The sequence below is a fragment of the Monodelphis domestica genome, chromosome 6 (genome assembly GCF_027887165.1).
Source record: "Monodelphis domestica isolate mMonDom1 chromosome 6, mMonDom1.pri, whole genome shotgun sequence".
Lineage (NCBI taxonomy): Eukaryota > Metazoa > Chordata > Mammalia > Didelphimorphia > Didelphidae > Monodelphis > Monodelphis domestica.
In genome coordinates, this window is record NC_077232.1 from 80,181,882 (window position 1) to 80,205,082 (window position 23,201).

At 35.5% G+C, this 23,201-nt stretch overlaps 1 protein-coding gene across 7 annotated transcripts in view; it reads right to left on the reverse strand.

Annotated features, from left to right (window-relative positions):
* Positions 1 to 23,201, reverse strand: part of ZFYVE28 (zinc finger FYVE-type containing 28) — a 267,258-nt gene that overhangs the window by 59,844 nt on the left and 184,213 nt on the right. The window contains exons 9-10 of one of the 7 annotated variants that reach the window (XR_008913103.1): positions 17,573 to 17,750; positions 14,255 to 17,465 (exon numbers count right to left, since the gene is read on the reverse strand). The exons of 5 other annotated variants lie outside the window; for them this stretch is intronic. Coding sequence is in view for 1 of the 2 variants with exons in the window: in XM_056803658.1 (XP_056659636.1) it covers positions 17,636 to 17,750 (115 nt within the window). In the remaining variant the exon portion in view is untranslated. Of the gene's footprint in view, positions 1 to 14,253; positions 17,751 to 23,201 lie in introns of those variants that run through there. One more of the 7 variants, XM_056803658.1, reaches the window with a different exon arrangement.

Sequence of the window (23,201 nt, forward strand, 5' to 3'; positions counted from 1 at the left end):
GTTCATGAATTTGATGCCATAGTCTGACTTTATCCTTATAAAGTGGTTTGTTATTTCAAAAATGTTAAGTGACAATTATAAATTCAAACTAATAAAAGATGTTCCCCTACCAACCTAGACATATAAGTCTGGGAGTCATTCCCCAGTGGATATGGTCAAACAGTAATGAATAATCTGCAACCAAATTGTATTCCCAATCAAACAAAATGTTACTCCAAATTATCACTACCAAAAGAAATGCAATTCCAAATAGCTCTGAAATTTGACCTCTCTCTCAGTGAATTGGTAAAGATGACAAAAGATAAAAATAGTTCATATTGGTACAGCTGAAGAAAAGCCAGGCACACTAATAAATATACAGTTGGTGGAGCTGTGAATTGGTCTAACTATTCTGCAAAGTAATTTAAGACTTATGCAAAGAAAATGACTAAAATGACTACATTCTTTGACCCAGGCTAAGTGTATATTCCAAGGAAGTTAAAGACAAAAGAGGGGTCCCATATACATCAAACTCCCTCGCTGTGTGATTATAGGCAATTAACAGCTTTCCTTAATTTTCTTATCTGTAAAATGGAGTTAATAACAACTGTATTACCAACTTAATATCAAACAGTGTGGTGTATGTAAAATGCTTAGCAAACTTCAAGGTGCTACAGAAATCATGGTTATTAATTTTATTACTATTGCATTTACTTGATCAGTTATAATTCAGATGAGTGATCCTTCCTTCTGTTATCTAGTGGAATTTCAAAATGGAGACTTGTATATGTGCTTAGGTCCTATGTTCAAACTTATTACAAATTCAATTTTAATCTCTGCCAAAACTAATGTGACAATAATATTCTGAACTCTAGAACATAAGGAAAGTTGTTATCTGTTCATTCAATTGTGTCTGACTTTTTGGGAATCTTTGAGCCAAAGTTTTCATGGGTTTTCTTGGAAAGGACACTGGAGTAGTTTGTCATTTCCTTCTCCAGTGGATTCTTTTGTCAGGCAATCAGAGAGCACTCTGCATGTCATCTTTGGCACCTGTGTCATAGGTTCGCCATCACCACCCTAATCTATTTATGTTTAGTTTGGTTTTCTGTTATTTCCCTCAAGAATTCTGCTACAAGAGATATTTACATTTAAGCAAAGGTTCATTCCTTCACAGCTCAGCTTTTTTTTTTCTGGTCCTGCAAAATTAACAATCACTCAAACAATTCAGAATTATGGGTGTACTACATTATCAAGGAGGATGAGCTATGAAGGTAGAAATTTTCATCCAAACTTAGTAGAAATAATACCACAGAATTGACCAGGGAATGGTAATATCTTTTCCTTTCCAAAAGATAAACTTCTTTTTCTTCAGTTTAGTTAATTAATACAGAAGTAAAACTTATAATGACTAAAGTAGGGGGCAGCTGGGTAGCCCAGTGGATTGAGAGTCAGGCCTAGAGACTGGAGGTCCTGGGTTCAAATTTGACCTCAGATACTTCTCAGCTGTGTGACCCTGGGCAAGTCACTTGACCCCCATTGCCTAGCCCTTACCACTCTTCTGCCTTGGAACCAATACAGAGTATTGATTCCAAGTCCGAAGGTAAGGGTTTAAAAAAAATGACTAAAGTGCTTGATAGTCTCAATAAAAAATGAAAGTATTCATTCTGAAGAAAAAGAAGATTAAATAATTTAATAACTGTCTCACTATTTTCATCAACATTTGATAACATTTATCGACAAACGTTTAATAAGAATCAAGTTCCAAGCACTGTGCTAAGCAATGAGGATAACAAAGAAAAGGCAAAAATAGTTCCTGCTCTCAAGGAGCTCACAGTTTAATAGGAGAGATAACAGAAGAAAACCTGTACAAACAAAGCCCATACAGGGTAAACTGGAAGTAATCTCAAAGGGAAGGCATCAAGTGCATTAGGAAAGCTTCTTGCCCCTAAGATGGGATCTTAACTGAGACTTCTTTTTAAACCCTCTCTTACTATCTTCATAACAAATCTAAGAAGAGCAAAAAGAGTTAAGAGACCTGTCCTGGATCACATAGTTATTAAGTGTGTGAGGCCACATTTGAACCCAGGTCCTCCTGACTCCAGGCCTCATGCTCTATCTACTGTGGCCACATAGCTTCCCCCTTAACTGAGACTTGAAGGGAGCCCGGAAAGCCAAGTAGAGGAAATAAGGAGACTGGGGTTCATATCCTAGTTCAGCATTTTCTAAGACTATGGCCTTGGGCAAGCCACTTAACTGACTGCTGGGGAGCCTGAATGCCAGGCAGAAGCATATGTTTTGTTGGGTAGATAATGCAGAGTCAGCAAAGGTTTTTAAGAAAAGGAGTGGCTTGATCAGACACAAGCATAAAGATGCTTAGTAAGTAATTATTCAAAGGACAGATTAGAGGGAAAACAAATTGGAGTCAAAGAGAATATATGAGAGGCCATTACAAAGGGTAGGCAAGGAGAGATGGGGGTTTGAACTAAAATTTAAATATAAATTATCCCAATTTGCATAAATAAATAAATTAACGTAACCATGCTTTCCTTTATTTAGCAGTAGAACTAGATGATACAGCTAAGTAAGAAGAAACAAGTGGGTTCTTCACAAGTCAGGGGCATACCCAGCATATCTGACAACTGAAACAGATCACTCTTTAATATTCCCTTCCTCTTTGTGACAAAGTATTTTCAGTAATAATCATAAAATTAAACAAATAGTAATAGTGGCTCAAAACAATAAAATATTATTTATATTTATGAATTTTTTGTGTCTATGTGTATGTTCTTTTTTCAAAAGATAAATTAATGTAGTTGAGATATTACTTTAATATTGTTCCTTTTCTGAAAAAATAATATTTTAAAGTTCTTTTTTCAGTGGCAAAAATAATAAAAAAAAACAAAAAGTGGCTCATGACACAAAAGATGGGAAAAGTTGGGTTCAAATCCAACCTCAGACACAGCCTCAGCTGTGTGATCCAGGACAAGTTACTCAGCCTCTCTTTGCCTCATTTCCTCAACTGTAAAATGAGGCTAATAATCATTGTACCTACCTTGCAGAATATTTGTGAGGATCAAATGAAATAATATTTGTAAAGTTCTTAGCACACAGTAGGTGCTATATAATGTTTATCCTAGATAGCTAGATGGTACACTGGGCTTGGAATCACAAAGACTCATCTTCCTCAATTCAAATCTGGCCTCAGACATTTACTATCTATGTGATTCTGGACAAGTCATTTAACCCTATTTGCCCCAGTTTTCTCATCTATAAAAGGACCTGGAAAAGGAGATGGCAAACTACTCAAGTATCTTTGCCAAGAGAATCCAAAATGGGGTTACAAAGTTGGGCATGACTGAAAATGACTAAAGAAAAACTTTTCCCACAACTAATTTTAACCCATCTGATTTAATTCCTCTGACTTAATCCCTGACTGATTTTAACATTTTATTTTCTTGATTCATTGTTTAGTTTTACAATAATTGACAACTTAAAAATAATAAAGTTCAATTTTATTCAAATTCCAAATATTGGATGTATAAACTAAAATCTGCACCTGTCAAACGTAAATATCACATTTATAGTTTATACATGCTTCCCTATGTGAAGACCAAATTATCTCTCTTTGTTATTTCTAATGTAATCAATTGGCAACCTTTAGTTTAATCAATCAAAAACTGAAAATACCCCTACTTAACATTTGACCAGTCACTAAGTGGTGGAAGAGTTCACAAGTCAAAAACTCTCACCTTCAAAGGGGTCTGCCCAGCTCTAGGTAGGGCTAAGCAGTTCAGAAGCTGTGATTGGTTCCTGTGAAGAGGGGAAGAGACAGGAAGTGATGTGGAAAAAGGACTATAAAAAGGCCATGGCTTCCTGGAATTGGGGCTTCTTCTCTCTTCCGGTTTGGAGTCATTCCTGCCTTCGTGCTTGAAGAGAGGCTTCCCTTGGATCCTGTGGTGGTGAGTGGAGTGATTCCTTCCTTGGCTCTTTGGTGAGGAGACCCTCTCTGCTGGTTGTTGCTTTGGTGGGACACTCCCTTCAGTGTGAGTTCTGGTGAGATTCTTGCCTCCTGTGCACTGAAGTTTCTCAGTGGATTCTTCGCTGTCTCTAGCTTCCTAATTAGGATTTTGGATTCTGGTGAGGTTTGCTTTGGGATTTGCATTTGTGGTCTGGAGACATTAGGATTAACTAGGGTATTTGTAGTTAGGAAGTACTTTCTATCTCTTTATCTACCTTTTTCCATTTTCACTCTTTCCACCTCTTTGTAAACAAAGCTGCTAAAAGTCATTTTGACTTAAGCTGTACTATTTTTAAATTGGTGGCTACAATATTACTTTAGAATTCTCATATTAGCATAAAAACCTAAATTTAAATTCTTACAACTATTAAACAAATTTAAAAACAAAAATTCCAAGTAATTACAAAAAACAACAGAACTGAAATAACTCAAATTTACTTCATCTTTATAATCACTGTACTATTATTGTTTATTTCTAATTTACTGTCTAAACACAGAAATATGTAGAACCTCAGGAATTGAAGAGAGGAACTGTGCCTAAAGTGATCTTGATGGATTCCAAATTGTTGTGAACTTACTACTTAAATGAAATGAATTTGTGGAGCTCCCGGGGGCAAGGGGCTCAATTGGTGTCACAGCAGCAACATTTTATATCTCAAACCAACAAAATATTTTTTCAGGGAGGAGTATTTTATCACTGACAATTGTTTAAAAAGTGCTAGTACAGAAAGAAGAAAACCAAATTGACAGTATCCAAGATGAAAAGGGAGACCTCACCTCTAATGAAGAGGAAATTAAGGCAATCATTAAAAACTACTATGCCCAATTATATGGCAACAAATATGGAAATCTAGGTGATTTGGATGAATACTTACAAAAATATAAATTGCCTAGACTAACAGAGGAAGAAATAAATTACCTAAACAACCCCATTTCAGAAAAAGGAATTGAACAAGCCATCAAAGAACTCCCTAAGAAAAAATCCCTAGATCCAGATGGATTCACAAATGAATTCTATCAAACATTCAAAGAACAACTAATCCCAATATTATACAAACTATTTGACAGAATAAGCAAAAAAGGAGTTCAACCAAATTCCTTTTACGACACAAACATGGTACTGATCCCAAAGCCAGGCAGGTCAAAAACAGAGAAAGAAAACTATAGATCAATCGCCTAAATGAATATAAATGCAAAAATCTTAAATAGTATTCTAGCAAAAAAACTCCAGCAAGTCATCACAAGGGTTATCCACTATGACCACTTAGGATTCATACCAGGAATGCAAGGATGGTTCAATATTAGGAAAACCATCCACATAATTGACCGAATTAATGAGCAAACCGACAAAAATCACATGATTATCTCAATAGATGCAGAAAAAGCCTTTGATAAAATATAACACCCATTCCTATTGAAAGCACTAGAAACTATAGGAATAGAAGGATCTTTCCTAAAAATAATAGGCAGTATATATCTAAAACTATCAGCAAACATCATCTGCAATGGAGACAAACTATATGCATTCTCAATAAGATCAGGAGTGAAACAAGGATGCCCATTATCACCTCCATTATTTAACATTGTACTAGAAACACCAGTAGTAGCAATTAGAGAAGAAAAAGAAATTGAAGGTATTAAAATAGGAAATGAGGAGACCAAGATATCACTCTTTGCGGATGATATGATGGTTTACTTAAAGAATCCTAGAGAATCAACCAAAAAGCTAGTCGAAACAATCAACAATTTTAGTAATGTTGCAGAATACAAAATAAACCCATATAAACCATCAGCATTTCTATATATCTCTAACCCATTTCAGCAGCAAGAATTAGAAAGAGAAATTCCATTTACAGTCACCCTAGACAATATAAAATACTTAGGAATCTATCTGCCGAGACAAACACAGGAACTATATGAACACAACTACAAAACACTCTCGACGCAATTAAAACTAGACCTAAACAATTGGAAAAGCATTGATAGCTCATGGGTGGGACGAGCTAACATAATAAAAATAATAATTCTACCCAAACTAATTTACTTATTTAGTGCCATACCCATTGAACTAACAAAAAAGTTTTTTACTGAATTGGAAAAAAACATAACAAAGTTTATTTATAACAACAAAAGATCAAGGATATCTAGGGAAATCATGGAAAAAATGCAAAGGAAGGAGGACTTGCAGTCCCAGATCTCAAACTATACTATAAAGCATTGGTTATAAAAACAATTTGATACTGGCTAAGAGACAGAAAGGAAGATCAGTGGAATAGACTTGGGGTAAGTACCCTCAGTAAGACAGTCTATGACAAACTCAAAGATCCCAGTTTTTGGGTCCAAAACCCACTATTTGATAAAAACTGCTGGGAAAATTGGAAGACAATATGAGAGAGATTAGGTTTGGATCAATATCTCACACCCTACACCAAGATATACTCAGAATGGGTGAATGACTTGAATATAAAGAAGAAAACTATAAGCAAATTAGGTGAACACAAAATAGTATACTTGTCAGATCTTTGGGAAAGAAAGACTTTAAAACCAAGCAAGAGCTAGAAAAAAATCACAAAATGTAAAATCAATAATTTTCATGACATCACATTAAAAAGTTTTTGTAGAAACAAAACTAATGCCTCCAAAATTAGAAGGGAAGCAACAAATTGGGGAACAATCTTCATTACAAAAACCTCTGACAAAGGTCTAATTACTCAAATTTATAAAGAGCTAAACCAATTGTACCAAAAAATCAAACCATTCTCCAATTGATAAACTGGCAAAGGACATGAATAGGCAATTATCAGTTAAAGAAATCAAAACTATTAAAAAGCACATGAAAAAGTATTCTAAATCTCTTATAATCAGAGAAATGCAAATCAAAACAACTCTGAGGTATCACCTCACACCTAGCAGATTGGCTAACATGACAGCTATGGAAAGTAATGAATGCTGGAGGGGATGTGGCAAAGTGGGGACACTAATTCATTGCTGGTGGAGTTGTGAATTGATCCAACCATTCTGGAGGGCAATTTGGAACTATGCCCAAAGGGCACTAGAAGACTGTCTGCCCATTGATCCAGCCATAACAATGCTGGGTTTGTACCCCAAAGAGAAAATAAGGAAAAAAGACTGGTACAAGAATATTCATAGCTGCGCTCTTTGTGGTGGCAAAAAAATTGGAAAATGAGGGGATGCCCTTTAATTGGGGAATGGCTGAACAAATTGTGGTATCTGTTGGTGATGGAATACTATTGTGCTCAAAGGAACAATGAACTGGAGGAATTCCATGGGGACTGGAACAACCTCCAGGAATTGAAACAGAGTGAGAGGAGCAGAACCAGGAGAACATTGTACACAGAGACTGATACACTGTGGTACAATCGAATGTAATGGACTTCTCCATCAGTGGCAGTGCAGTGATCCTGAACAACATGGAGGGATCTATGAGAAGAAAAACACTATCCACATCCAGAGGACACATTGTGGGAGTAAAAACACTGAAGAAAAAGAACTGCTTGAATACATGGGTTGGGGATGTAGACTCTGAATGAACATCCTAGTGCAAACAACATCACTGAAATAGGTTCTAATCAAAGGACACAAGTAATACCCAATGAAATTGCACATTGGCTGAGGGAAGGGTGGGTGGAGGGGAGGGAGGGAAATAATGTGAGTATTGTAACCAAGGAATAATGTTCTAAATTGACTAAATAAACTAATTCAAATGAAAAAAAAGTGCTAGTACACAGTGATAATAAAAAGCAAAGAAGAATTTTAGTTGGTTTTAAAATTGTTTTTAAATTCTCTGCAGACCACATACACCTTATTTCTGTCCCCATGATGGATTGCTTCTACCGCCCTGTCCTTGGCATGCTGAGCCACAAGTCTCTTCTGGTAATTCTATCCATCTTCATTGTGCTATGGACAAAAAGCTGTATAAAATATGGTAATTTCCTAATGAAGCTACAAAAACATCAGCTTTTCCAGAACCAAGAGCAGAAGCATCAGTAATACCAGCAGGAACTCAATGGACTGAGGCTATTTACACATTTAAATAATTCTCTATTAAATTCTAATGAAGTTTGATAGCTTGTTTCCTATATGTTGAACTATGTGCAAAGCTGGTGAAAACAGTAGCACTTTCCCTTATGTCACTGAAAATCCATTTCACAAGTTTGCAATTTAGCTTTCAAATCTCATTTTGAAATGTCAGAGCATAGCTTTGAGTACTTAACACATCATAAATTTTTGAGAGAGAATAAGAATAAATATAATTGCCTCACTATCAAAAGTGAAATATCTAACAAGCCAAATAAGTGTGTGGTTGCTGTTGAGTTGGGTCTAACTGTGAACCATATCATGTCAATGCTGCCCATTGTTTTGTTTTGTTTTTGGCAAAGATACTAGATTTACCATTTCCTTCTCCAGAGAGTTAAGGCAAACAGAGGTTAAGTGACTTGCCTATGGTCACTGTGTAATTAGAATCTGCTCCTCAGGACTTCAATTCCCAGCATCCCACTTTCCTTCTCATGTTATGTCCTGACCTAGGGAGAATATAAGTTTTGTGTAGCCCAGCCTCTTGTTCTCTCTTCCCCTGATCATGTTTTGTGGAGGTGGCGTGAGGTGAGAGGCTGGAGAACTTACTCACATGAGTTTACTTTTTGTTAGATAATTAGGTTTGAACTTCTATCTCTTAGTTTATTTTCTTTCTACTTCAAGTAATTATTAATAAACTTTATAAAATATGATACTTGGAGTTATTGATATTAATTTAAATCTTACAGTCACACAGCTAATACATGACCTAGGCCAAACTTGAACTCACATCTTCTTGTTTCTAGGTCTAGTCCTCTATCACTGAACCATCTAGCTGCTCCTAATTAAATGTATACATGGTGGGGGGGGGAACGACATATTTCTCATGAATGGGACTAGATGTTCTTTAAGTTTCTTTAAGCTTTAGGATATAACAGAGCCAATTTCTTACATTTGGACAAATCTATTTCTCAAAAGAAAACTTTTAATTATACATCCTGCCAATAAAAACTTTCAAACATGCATTGTATCTATGTTACTTTCATTTATTTGTACATACATACATAAACTTGTTTTTCAGTCTTTTGAGTAGTGTCTGACTCTTGTGACTTTTCTCCAATACATATGAACTATATATTAATATTATGTACATTATAAAAATGTTCAAAATAGAAAACAGAAAAAGATGACTCAATGACAAACAATAATTTTGAAATTTTTATTATGTTAATAGTTCAAAAAGTCTTTTTGTTCTTCCTAAAAACCAGTCAATAATATTGGTAATGAAAGCAAAATGATTTAGCTTAATATTTTGTGATACTTCAATACACTGCAATACTGAAAGTTAATGTAAAAGGTAAGACCATCACTATCAACCTGAGAGAAGAACTTCTCACTCTTCATATGGATGTCATATGGATGTGACACTCTGACAAGGATCAGTAATGGCATTAGTGACCTGTGATTCCACAGTTACAGTTCCTATGTGAAGAAACTCCCTCTACTAAGGTAGGTTGACTAGAACACTGAGGAGTTATTTCAATGATATAAACATTTACTAAGTATTTACTTTGTGCTAGGTACAGTACTAAGTTTGCCCAGGATTCCATAGTTCAACTCCCTGTCACTCCATTTGGGGGTTTCTTGGTAGAGATATTGGAGTGGTTTATCATTTCCTTATCCATCTTATTTTATAGGTGAGGAAACTGAAGCAAATAAAGTTATGACTTGCCCAGGGGCACACAAATAGTGAATGTCTGAGACTGGCTTTGAACTCATGAAGATGAGTCTTCCTGACTGATAACTTGGCACTCTGTACATTGTGGTCCCACCTAGCTATCCCTCAACAATAACAATATGCTACTACACACTATGCTAAGCTTGCTTAGGGTTGTGAATCTTAAAAATTCTCAGACCCTACTTCATAAGGTTGGGTTAAGACCATTCCCCATTTTAAACAATGAAGGAACTTAGATCAGAAATGTGAGACCTCTACTCCACCCCTACTTAAGCCTTCTTTAGGGGAAGAAACTCCTTGCTGAACAATGAAAAGTACTTAAACCCATACTTAAGCCATGCCTATTTTTAGATCTAATACAAATGGGTGCTAAGTACCTATAAAGGTCAGGCAACCTGTGAACTTGCAAAAGGCAAAGAGGTGAGAACTTACTCAGGCGTGAATTACTCAAAAGTTTAGCCTTCTTAGTGTGGACTAAGAATGGTCTGTCCTTTGAAAAACGTCTACTGTGATTGGTAGATGGGAGAACTTAGGGGAGGTGACATAGGAGAAAATTCCCTGTAAAAGGAGATGAGAAACTGAGAGCAAGAGAATCTCAGAGGAACTCTCTCTGGAGATGGCAGTTGGCCAAAGCTGAACTGGTGTTTCTCCGAACACTAGAACCCTTGCTTGGACAAATCTTGTGGTGAGTGGATAAAAGACTGACTGATCTCTCTCTTCAGGATTGGGCCTGGGCTGGCCAGGGCTGGCCTGGGCCGGTCTATCTTTTTCTCATTATTTCCTTTTTCTCTCTCTCTCCTTTTCTTTAATTCCTCATTTGTATTAATTAAAATCTCTATAAAACCCAGCTGACTTGGGTATATTTAATAATTGGGAATTTTTCCCTGGCGAGCACCTTATATTTGATTTAAAACAAGACACTGTCTTGAAACCATATTTTCTGCGGTTATAATTTAAGCCAACCACTCTTTTACTTGCCACAGTTTATGTCTTCCACTATTTTAATTATTACAGGGTCCCACAGTGGCAGGACTTGAACACTGGTCTCATTGGCTTCTCTAGCCACTACATTATGCTATTTAATAAAGTGGGAACCTGAATTTTTCTACTGGTAGGTGGGGAGCAGAGTATATGCAATAGCATTCTACTTGCTTAAAAGAAGTCAGGTTATAATGATTCCAGACTAGAAAGAATGATTGATTAGAATGAGTATTTATAATTTATTATGTCAACTTAAATAAAATACAGAGGTGGGTATACTGAAGCAGTCAAATCACTGACATGATGCATACTTTAAAATGCTTTATTTTGTGTCTCCCCCTTTAACCACCTATACAAAACTAGGAACTACAATTCTTCAGGATTTTCTTTTTTTCTTCTCTGTTTTGATTGTCCTTGCTGTCATAACAACTTCCTATGGTGAGTTTATTTATTTACTTTTTGTTTGCTTATTTTTCCAGGCTTTTTCTTGACTTTTTACTTAAAAAAAAAAACAACAAAAAACAACTATTATAGATGGATTCCATCCCTGTGGTAAAGGGAGCACTGTCTCAAGCTTCAGGTTCTTTGTGCAACTGCCTTCAGAGCTAGCTTCAGAGATCTCTAAGTTTTCAGTTCCTTGAAGGTGGTCTAAGGAGAGGTGTGTTTAATAACCTACTAGCCTTCTCTCTGGTCTGTTGGTGCCCAACCAGAAGAACTCTTTTTTGACCTGGTACTATGACCAGGTACCCAGCTCCTCCATGACCCCAAGTGCATGTATGCTAGTATTCCTCCTCTCCTGGGACTACAACCCATATCTGCATATGGACAGCGCAGCTGTCCAGCTCCCAGTGCCAGCAAAGAGACCCCTGTAATTTTCTGATCAGTTGCCTGACTTCTTTACTAAGTCTGTAGACTGAGAGCTCTAGAAGCCACTGCTGCTGTTTCAGTCACCCTGAGGTCTTTGCCTGCCCTGGTGTTGGTCTGTGCTCCAAACTTACCCGAATGCAACAGAACTTTTCTGCCAAACTTCTAAATTGTCTTGGGTTGGAAAACTATTTCACCCATCCTTTTGTGTGTTCTGTCACCCCAGAATTCATTTTGAGGAGTTATCTTAAAGTTAAAAAGATATCCAGATTCTTCAACCCATATAATACATTGCACCATGATAACATTTCATAAGGTCTTAAATGGCTAACAAATTTTCCTAAAGAGTCTTTTCCCCAGAGAGAACCCTATACATTGAGTAGATCTGACTTATTAGCTCTATATTTTACCAAGGGAAGTAATAACAATTTGGTATTTTCCTAGGGAGATATAATTCTTGTCAATGTCATCATTACAGTAATTATTTATAAAGCTTTGAGGTTCCTACAAAGCATTCTATAAAAATCATTTTTATGAGAATTATTAATTTGCTTCTATTTAGTACGTAGCCCTATTCCAACACTAAAGATTGTAATTCTTTAGAAAATTTCACCAGAGAACATCTTAAAATGGAAAAACTGAACAAAGTTTTAAAGATTATAATGATATGAATATAACTACACATCTTAATTGCCTTAGCAATAAAAAGGCAACATCAGCCATAAAGCTATAAAAGTCTCTAATATGGAAAACTGCACATTTTGGGGGGTGACTTTCAAGAAGATTTACCAAATTTCCGAGTGAGGAGTTTTAAAAATCTGTTCTTCCTTATGGTCCATCAAAGTTCTACTCCACTGTTTAATTGTGGTACAGAGATAACCTAGATTCTTGAGAGTCTGGACTTAAGAAATGTATTTTTGAGATAGAAATAGCAAGATGACTGGATATGTGGGGTGACTGATCCTGAGGGTAAGGAGTTAAGGCTAGTGCCTTAATAATAAGCATGGGAACATGGAAAGCTAATGATTCCCTAGATTGAAATTGGGAAGTTTGTGAGACAGGAAGGTTTTAGGGGAAAAGGTCATTCGCAATATCTTTAGGATATTAGCTTGAAATGTTTAATAGACATTTGGTTATGTTGGTCTGGACTTTGGAATAGATACCTAGGTCTAGTCTAGAAAAGAGATTTAGGCTATATATACAAATATTTAAGTTCTCTGAATTGAAATGATAATTAAGTTAATGAAGGTTGATGAGGTCACCATGAGAAAGAGAGTATATAGAGAGAAGAGAATTTAGGACAGAGACTTGTTGTATACCTATAGTTGGGAAGAATGATACAAGTGAAGACCCATCAAAACAAACTGACAAGGAGCAGAATACAGATAGGAGAATCAGGGGAGAGTAGTACAATGAAAATCTAGAGAAGCTTTATTATCCAGGAGGAGATGAACAAAAATATTATATACTTCAGAAAGGTCAAGAAAAATGAAGACTAAGAAAAGACCATCAGGTTTGGCAATTAAGAGATATTGTGAAGATTGGATTTGGCTCTCCCCTGATTGTAACAATGAAGGTACTTAGCTCTTCCTTGATTGTGAAAATTAAAATGTAATCCCCTGTCTATTTTTGGATTTTAATCCCCAAAGTGTAAACACAGTACTTAAAGTAGAGTATGGAGATCTACCCATTTTGGATTTTAACCACAAAAAGGTGTGAACACCCATTTCAAACATTAAGTGGGAGGTCTGTGACCCCACATCTGAAAGAGTGGGCAGTCCTGGAGTGGAGCATCACCTGTGATTGGTAGACATAAAATTTAGGGGAAGTGACAGAAGAGGAAAAGATCTTTAAAAGTGGAAAGAGATAAACACAGAGGATAGACACTTGGACTTGGGTTGAAGTGAGTCACTTTAAGTGGAGACACTTGGAGTAAAGAGACACTTGGAGTGAAGAGAGACACTTGGAGTAAAGAGAGACACTTGGAGCAAAGAGGGACACTTGAAGTTTGAAAGAGACACACTTGGAGTGGAGCCTGCTGGAGTTGAGGCTGATAAAAGAATCTGCTGTTTGAACTGACAACTGTGGTGAGTGTAAAGGCTGACTTCCTTCCTTGGCATTCTGGAGGTGTTAACTCTCTGGGAAAGGCCTGTCAGCTTGAGATTCCTTTCCCCTGGCTGGGTCCTTATAATTTCTACCTACTTAGAGGAAGCTGGAGCGCTCCTGTTTGTTCTCTTGTTCTCTTTCTCTCTCTCCTTTTCTCTCTTCCTTAATATCTTCCCTTTATTGTAAAAATAAAGTACCATAAATTCCATTTTACTTTAGTAATTCATTTTTGGGATTTGGAAATTAAATCCCTGGCAACCAATTAAATATTCAGTCCAACCATAAAATTAACAATCTCTAGCTAAAAGCAACAACTCATAAGAAAAAAAATTTTAGGTCTGAAGGTATACATTAGCAAAATAGGATTAATGAACCAAATATACTTTTAAAACAAGGGAGATTGACTAAATGTGCAATTAAAAACTAGAATATTTATAAAAGCACTAAAAGGAAAATTTGAAAATTGGAGAAATAGATGAAATGGAAAACAATGATAGAATTGATAAGCAAAATTAAAAGTCACTTCCTAGAAAGGACTAGATAACCTGACCAAAAAGAGAGGAATAAATAAAATTACCTAAAAACAAAAAAACAAAGTGATATCACAAAGGAAAATAAATTAAAATCATTATTATTACTTGGCCTTCATTTAAGTCTGTTTTTTGCTAATGTCCCCTCCTAACTAGTTACTACTTTTCTTGAGTGATAGTCTATAAAATATGCCTCTAATATTTCTTAGCTTTTTTGCAGGTAGGATTTCTTTGTGTGAATTTTTATAAAGGTACTAATGATGCTAAGAAATATGACCTTTGTATTCCCATTTAGAAAATATAAAAAAATCTCTTTACAACTCATTTTTTCAATCATTTGTTTAGTTCTAGATTTTTCATTTTTATTTATCTTTCTATTAGATTTACCTTACTCTGAAAGAAAGGAATACTAAAATATTTCCCAATTATTATGTTCCTTTTTTTTTTTTGCAATCCCTTTATCTTTTCCTTTAAGAACTTATATGCTATGATATTTAGGGGCATCTGGATGGCTCAGTGGATAGAACCCTTGAATCGATAAGAGCTGAAGTCAGGAAGATCTAAATTCAAATGCATCCTTAGACACACATTAGCTGTGTGACCCTGGGCAAGTCACTTAACTTCTATTTAACTTAATTTGCTGGAGGAGGAAATGGCAAATGAATCTGGTATCTTTGCCAAGAAAACCTAATGGATAGTATGGTCAACAGGATCAAAAAGAACTGAATGTGATTATATGACTAAACACCAAAAATGTCATTTAGGGATATTTATTTATAAACTATAGCTTCTTTGTCTACAATGCCTTTAAATAGTAGTTTCCCCCCATTTGCCTCTTTTAACATTTTAAATGATAAAAACCTTATCTGAAATCATGAAAGCAACTCTTGTTCCCAACTCAATTCCTTAACACAATGGAAAAATCAGAATCATAATAATAAATAACATTTGCATTTTTTAGTTTTACCATTTGCAAAGTACTTTACATTTCTTATCTCATTTGATTATTCCAATAATCTTGTGGTTATTGGAGTAGGTGCCATTATTATCCTCATTCTACAAATGAGGAAACTGAAGCAGACAGTTATGTGATTTCTTCAGTCACAGTTTTTATGTATGAGGCAAAACATGAATTTAGGTTTTCTAGACTCCATGCCCAGTGCTCTTTCCACTACTCCATACTACCTAAAGTAATATTGTAGAACGCAATTGAGGATGACAAAACCCTACATTGTGGAGAAACAGGTCTTTGGACCCTGTTGATAGACACAAAGATTTGGAGAGCAAACTGGAGGGATACAACCTTTTTCATCCAATAAGCCCACTATTGGAAATAGACTCAAAGAGCATCATTAATAAGTTAAAAAGAACTATCAAGTTAAAAAAGATATTTACACAACTACACTATGTGCCTAAATATATATATGTATATATATAAAGCAAATGTGTATATATGTACATTTTATCTCTCTTCTTCTATCTCTCCATTGTATCTCAACATTATTATAACAATGACTAGAAGAAACCCCAGTGTCCAAAAATTACTTAATTATCTTCTATCAATGCAGTAAAATATTACAATGTCATTAAAATGAACAGATAAATTTTTAATTGTGAAGAATTGAAGTAATACAAAATGAGGAAAGCAAAACAAAAATAATAGAATAAACTGCCTAAAATTGTAGGGAAAAAACACACAGGCAAATATGGAGATAAATGGAACCCCAAAATGGAAGGATTACAAGGCACACAGTGTAGAGGACCTTAAAAGTTGTTAAAGGCATGATGAATGCAGAAATTAATTTTTAATTATAAATACATATTTATATAGCCTGTTTTCCATTGTAGTATGAAGTTCCTATGGATTACTGGTTTTAACGTAGATATTTTGGAAATAAATATACAGTTAAGTGGGGTCTGGAATAGAAAAGTGCTCAATTCAAATCTAGCCTCAGACAAAAACTGTCTGCCTGAGTTTCCTCATCTGCAAAATGGGATTAATAATAGTACCTACCTCCTAGTATTGTTATAAGGATCAAATGAGATGATATTTGTAAAGCTTTTAGTACAGTGCCTGGAACATAATAAGAACTATACAAATGCTTCTTTCCTTTCCCTTTATTCAATTTGGAATCCTTTCCCCATTATGAAACTAGATGGCTCTAAATAATAATAATAATATAAATAAATAATAAGGTTCTAACGTCAACTCAAGGGCAGAAACTCAGTTATCTCCATGCTAGCAAACAAACAAATAATAAAACCAGCACAGAATCAATTAAATCATTTAACTAGAGCAGAAAAGGAAATGAAAGAGACATTATAAACATCATTAGCAACCATTATCCAAATAAGTGCATTTGTACTTTCCAGAATAGTCTGGAAAGGTTCTCAATTACAAACTGGGAGAAAGAGTACAAAACTTTAGCATCCACGAGTCCCGTCACATACAGCCATTGGATGTAAATCTAACCTGGTTACAGTTATAGTCATCTCTGCACGTCTGCTGCATATATGCTTATAATTGGCCAAGACACTCCAAGGTCAATCCATCTCTTTGCTTCAGTTTACCTCTCCACCTCAAATTTCTCAAGCACTGCTTTATCCTCTTTTTTTCATGTAGGTCTCCTTTGAGTTCTTTCATCTTCCTCTTTCTCTTCCTAGCATTTCCATTTCTTCCCTTATGATGGAACATCCCAGTTCCAGGGACCAACATACTGGGAAATAGTTTCTGTTTTGACAGTCTTGTGTTGACCACTCACTGAAGAGTGGAAAGCTTGTACTTGTCTAATCCACTTCTATATCTATTTGATTTTGTTGTTTAATGAAGAATGCATGACATTATTTTAAAAACATAACACAATACGAGTTTCTTAGCCCCTTGTCCAGCGATCTTTGGTATAGTTTTTAATGAGTTTTTCTTCAAATTAATATACATTTTGGTATTTTTGACATTTTTCATTTTTTAATTTAACTGTCTACTGAAATAAATTTCTCTATAAATAACAACATTTAACAATTTACATACAACATGCTATTTTCTTTAGTTTTTCTTCAGTTTCTACTTTGGAACTTCTGAGATCTAAAGAAAGATTTTAAATAAACTAACAAGAGGATTAATTATTACATCTGCTGAAAAACTTACATAGTGATGAAAATGAGGATGAAGATTATTAACTTCAGTGAAAGGTTAGGGGTCCAACGCTGCTGTCACCTTAGAAAAAAAGAGTAGAGAATTGTTATGTCCAAAAAAAAAAAGAACTATTATTGAGGAATTTTTAAACAGTATTGTATTAAACCTTAAAGAGAAAAATCACTTACCAATCAGTTCTTTCCATTGGATCAAAAGGCTTTAAGTAGAAAGTTACTCAAGAGTTGGATCATTTAGGTAATTATTTCACTTTGGCTGGATCCTTTGATGCTGTTGACTTTATTAGTTTCTTGTTTTGAATCACTGAAAATGACCCTATAAATGATGCAGTGCTGTTTGTCATTTCCACTGAGGGTAATATAGAAAGAGGTTTACATTACAGTTCAATCATGTTCATTAAAAATGGCTTTGCAATTTGATGAAATCACTGAATGTTATTCCAGCTTGTATGTCAAGGTATTTAAATATTTTTTACTTGGAGATTAGTATTAACTGCTATAGTTATATACTTATCAGAATACTAAGTATTGATTTTGTTGACTACTGAAGAACTTGGAATGCATACATTTATATGAGATAATATGAATTTAAAATGTTGTGGGTGAGTTTTTTAGTCAAATACCATAAATAACTTATCTGTGAAGAGGCTAAAAAAATGAAATCTATTTCAAGAAAATTTTACACTTCAATTCTCTAAGTGTTATCAACAAACAAAAAAATTCAAAATTTGAATGAGATTAACTGGAACTCTTGCTATTTAGGGTTAACCTACCCAGTTATCCTTTGCTGAAAGCTGTCCACTTTTGACTGATATAGTAGTATTTTTAATAAAATGTGTAATAAATTTTGTGTATTTTTCTTTGATTTCTGTGAAATTTTAATTTCCTTCTCATTTCTTGTCCTAAAAAATATTACTACATTGTACTTTTGCCTAGTGTCAAATTAGAATGTGTGAACCTTAAAAATTCTCAGACCCTACTTCATAAGGTTGGATTGTAAACCTTAAAAAAATTCCCAGACCCTACTTCATAAAGTTGGGTTAAGACCATTCCCCATTGGGACCATTCCCATTTGGGCAGTGAAGGTACTTGATCAGGAATATGAGAACTCTACTTCACCATACTTAAGCATGCCTGAGGGGAAGATAAAGTTGTAAACTTTTTGCTGAACAATGAAAGATACTTAAACCCATACTTATAGTAAGACAAAAAGTTCTTAAGCTATGCCTATTTTTGGATATAATACAAAAGGGTGCTAAGTACCTATAAAGGTCAGGCAACTTGTGAACTTACAAGGAGCAAAGAGGTGAGAACTTACTCAGAGATTCTAGTCTACTCAGGTGTGAATTACTCAAAAGATTAGTCTTCTTAGGTATGAACTGGAAAAGGTCTGTCCTTTGAAAAACGTCTACTGTGATTGGTAGATGGGAGAACTTAGGGGAGGTGACATAGGAGAAAATTCCCTTTATAAGGAGATGAAAATCTGAGAGCAAAAAATAGTCTCTTGAAGACAGTCTGAGGGAGGCTGACTCTGGCTGGAACTTCCTCTGAGAAGACTCTGTCCCTCTGAATCCTTGCTTGGACAGATCTTGTGGTGAGTGATAAAAGACTGATCCCTCTCTTCCTAGACTGGTTCATGCCAGTCTAGGCTGGTATACCCCTTTCCTCATTATTTCCTTTTTCTCTCTTTCTTAAATTCCTCATTTGTATTAATTTAAAATCTCTATAAAACCCAGTTGACTTGGGTATATATTTAATAATTGGGAATTCTTCCCTGGTGACCACCTTATATTTGATTTAAACAAGACACTGTCTTGAAACATATTTTCTGCGGTCACAATTTAAGCCATCCACTCTTATATCTGCTACAATTTAAGTCTTCAACTATTTTAATTATTACAGTTTATGGCTTCATCTATTTTAATCATTGCAAATGTTACTGCTCTTATTACTTTTGAATTAGCCAATTATTTGTTTTCTCTGTTTAGTGGAAGTATATTTTTATTAGTGGAAATACAGACTATTCATGTCTATGGTATTGAATTTCTTTCAGGGCTAGAACTAAACCTGCAATCCAAGATGTAAATTAGTATATTGTTATATATGACATATATAATAATGTGTACATTTTGTCATATTAAAGTAAATTATAAGTAATGTAAAAGTTGGTATAACTAAATCAAGGTATAATCCACCTAATGATGCTAATTGATTGTAATATCAGGAAACTAAATAAACAATAGAGAGAATTAAACTTAGACCAACAATTTGCTGTCTCAAATAATCAGACAAATAAAGAATCAGGGACCAATAGTTAAACCAGTGGAGCACCAGGCCTGAAGCTGGCAGGACCTGGGCTCAAATTTGGACTCAGACACTTCCTAGCTGTGTGATCCTAGGAATTTAACCCCAGTTGCTTTCTCTGTGCTACTCTTCTGCCTTAGAATCAATACTCAGACAGAAAGTAGCAGCATGCACAATGACAGCTAAAGGAGGATTTGAGTTCAAATTCCAGCAATGATATTTATTACCATGTGGTCTTGAGTAAGTTATTTAACATTTCTGGATTTCAGTTTACTTATCTATGAAGGCATTAAACCAGATAACTTCTGTGGTAATTTCCAATTCCTATAATCCTATGAAGTTGTACAAAATCATGGTGTGATTTGATTATAATAGATTAAATATTTTATTGCAAAATGTCATTGATTAGGAAGGTATGATATGCAAGATATGCCTATATTATTTGTAGCAGACTCTGGAAATAATAACAACAATAATAGTAATGAGTTTTGTTAGCATAGCACTTAATTTGTGAGAATAAAGAAGGCAAGAAGAACTCCATTATGGGGAGTAGCCTCTTCCCCTCTAAGGTTTCCAGCTAGAAGTACATAAAAGTAGAAAATTCAAGACCTCCTGGGCTGGTGTTTTTAAACCAACTCCATGGGCTATAATAAGAGGGAAAATAGGTCAAGATGGTGGAGTAGAGGCAGCAAAAGTTCAGACATCTGAAAACTGTTCCTTATTGATTACAAACTAAATGCTCCTAGGGGACTGAAAATCAAACTTTTAAAAACAAGACAGACACAAGGAACCCTCCAGCTGGACTCAACTTAAAAGGTATGTCCCCAAAAGCTGGAATTTGAGAACACTCCGGTTTAAGGGGAAGAAAGAAGGAAGGTCCTGGGACCCCTCCCCCAGCTACAGCACTAAGCCTCCAGCAGCAGCTGGAACCTATGGGTGGGCAAAGGCACTGGTCTGGAGGGAGTACCTTGCGGGCAAAGCTAATCCAGGCTCAGAGTGTCCAACACAGGCAGTGGGGAGACAATTAGAGAAGAAACACAGAACTCAGAGTGGGAGGATTAGTTGTGGCAGTGGAGACACTACATATTGCCCCCCCCCCCTCCTGATGTTTTTGACCTCAGGACACATTTAGCAACCCAGCTGGAATTAATCCCAACAAAGCTTTCAGAGGGCAGGGAAACTCTAGCGCTAAAACCCCTCCCCCACAGTCTACTGGAATTAAGCCCATCAAAGCCTCCAGAGGGCAGGGAACATTAAGCTCCAGCAATCCTCCCCCACAGACTGTACTGAGAGATTTACTGACAAACTCTAAGGTTGAAGGTGGAAAGAAAAGCCCAAAACCACACACACACACACACACACACACACACACACAATGAGAGGAGCAATAGCACAGACATATGGGGAGTAAAAAAGGGGTAAATATGAGCAAACAACAGAAAAAGAAAAAAGAAATTATAATCGACAGCTTCTATACAGGCAATGAACAAAGAGTAAACAGAACAGAGAAGGATGAGAGAACTCCAAGCAAAAACAGAAACCCCAGTGAATTGGATACAGGCTTTGGAAGAACTCAAATAAAATTCAAAACACAATTAAGACAGGCTGAAGACAACTGGGAAAAGAACTTAAAAACTAAGATAAGTCATCTGGAAACAGAGGCACTTGGACAAAAACAAGAAAATAGTATCTTGAAAGCCAAAATCAACCAGCTTGAAAATGAGGCAAAGGACATGAAAGATGAGGCAAAGGAGATGAAAGACAAGGCAAAGAAGATGAATGATGGGGCAAAGAAGATGAAAGATGACCTCCAAAGAAAATCAGACCAGAAGGAGAAGGATGACCAAAAAGCCACGGATAAATTGCAGTCTTTAAGAACTAGAATTCAACTAGAAACAAGCAACTTCACGAGGCAGCCCAGGACACTATAAAACAAAATCAAAAGAATGAAAAAATTGAGGAAAATATGAAGCATCTCATTCATAAAACAGGAGATTTAGAAAATTGTTCCAGAAGAGACAACTTAAGAATCATTGGTCTACCAGAAGACCATGACAAAAGAAAAATCCTGGACATCATACTACAGGAAATTATCCAAGAAAACTGCCCTGATATTCTAGAACAAGAGGGTAAACTGGAGATTGAAAGAATCCACAGATTACCTCCTGTACTTAATCCCCAACAGACAACACCCAGGAATGTTATAGCCAAATTCAAGAACTATCAGACAAAGGAAAAAAATATTACAAGCTGCCAAGAAAAAGTCATTCAGATACCATGAAACCACAGTGAGGATAACACAGAATCTGGCTGCATCCACACTGAAGGACCGAAAGGCATGGAATATGATATTCCAGAAAACAAGGGAACTAGGTCTACAACCAAGAATCAACTACCCAGCAAAACTGACTATATTCTTACAGGGGAAAGTATGGTCATATAACAAAATAGAAGAATTCCAAGCATTTGTAAAGAAAAGACAAGACTTGAATAGAAAATCTGAACCCCAAGCATAGAACTCAAGAGAATCATCAAAAGGTAATTAAGAAAGAGGGAAAAAAGACAACCAAAACCAACCCCCCCCAAAAAACCCACTTTTTTTAAAGAGACCCAATATGTTAAAATGATATGTATCTTTATAAGAAAAGAGGTCATTGATAACTCTTAAAAATTGTTATTATCACCTAGGCACCTAGAAGAATTACAGTTAGAGGGAACAGTGATATATGTATGTATAACTACATATATATATATATGTGTGTGTGTGTGTGTGTATACACATATATATATATATATATAACTAGAGCTAAGAAAGAGGTTAATATTAAAAGAAATGGGAAAAGAAACAAAAGGGGGTAAAAATTTATATTTCACAAAGAAGTTCATGGCGGGACAGGGGTGTAACATTTAAGAGTGGTTGGAATAAACTGTTACAGATAAAAGAGTGTTTTTCTTAAATTGTGACCACAGAAATACGGTTTCAAGATATTGTCTTGAATTAAATCAAATATAAAGTGGTTGCCAGGGAAAAATTCCCAAATATGAAATATGCCCAAATCAGCTGGGTTTTATGGTGATTTTAATTAATACAAATGAAGGAATTAAATAAAAGGGAGAGAAACAGAGTAAGAGGTAATAGTAGGAAAAGGGCTAGACCAGCTTAGGTCAGCCTTAAGGCTTAAGCCTTAAGAGAGAGATCAGTCAGTCTTTTATCAACTCACCACAAGATTTGTCCAAGGAAGACTCTAGTGCTCAGAGACCCACCAGTTCAGCTTTGGCCAGCTCCATCTCCAGAGAGAGTTCCCTGAGAGAGAGTGTCCCTTGCTCTCAGCTTTTCATCTTTTTTTAAAGAGAATTTTCTCCTATGTCACCTCCCCTAAGTTCTCACATCTACCAATCACAGTAGCCGTTTTCCAAAGGACAGACCATTCTGAATTCACACCTGAGTAGACTAAACTTTTGAGTAATTCACACCTGAGTAGACTAAAATCTCTGA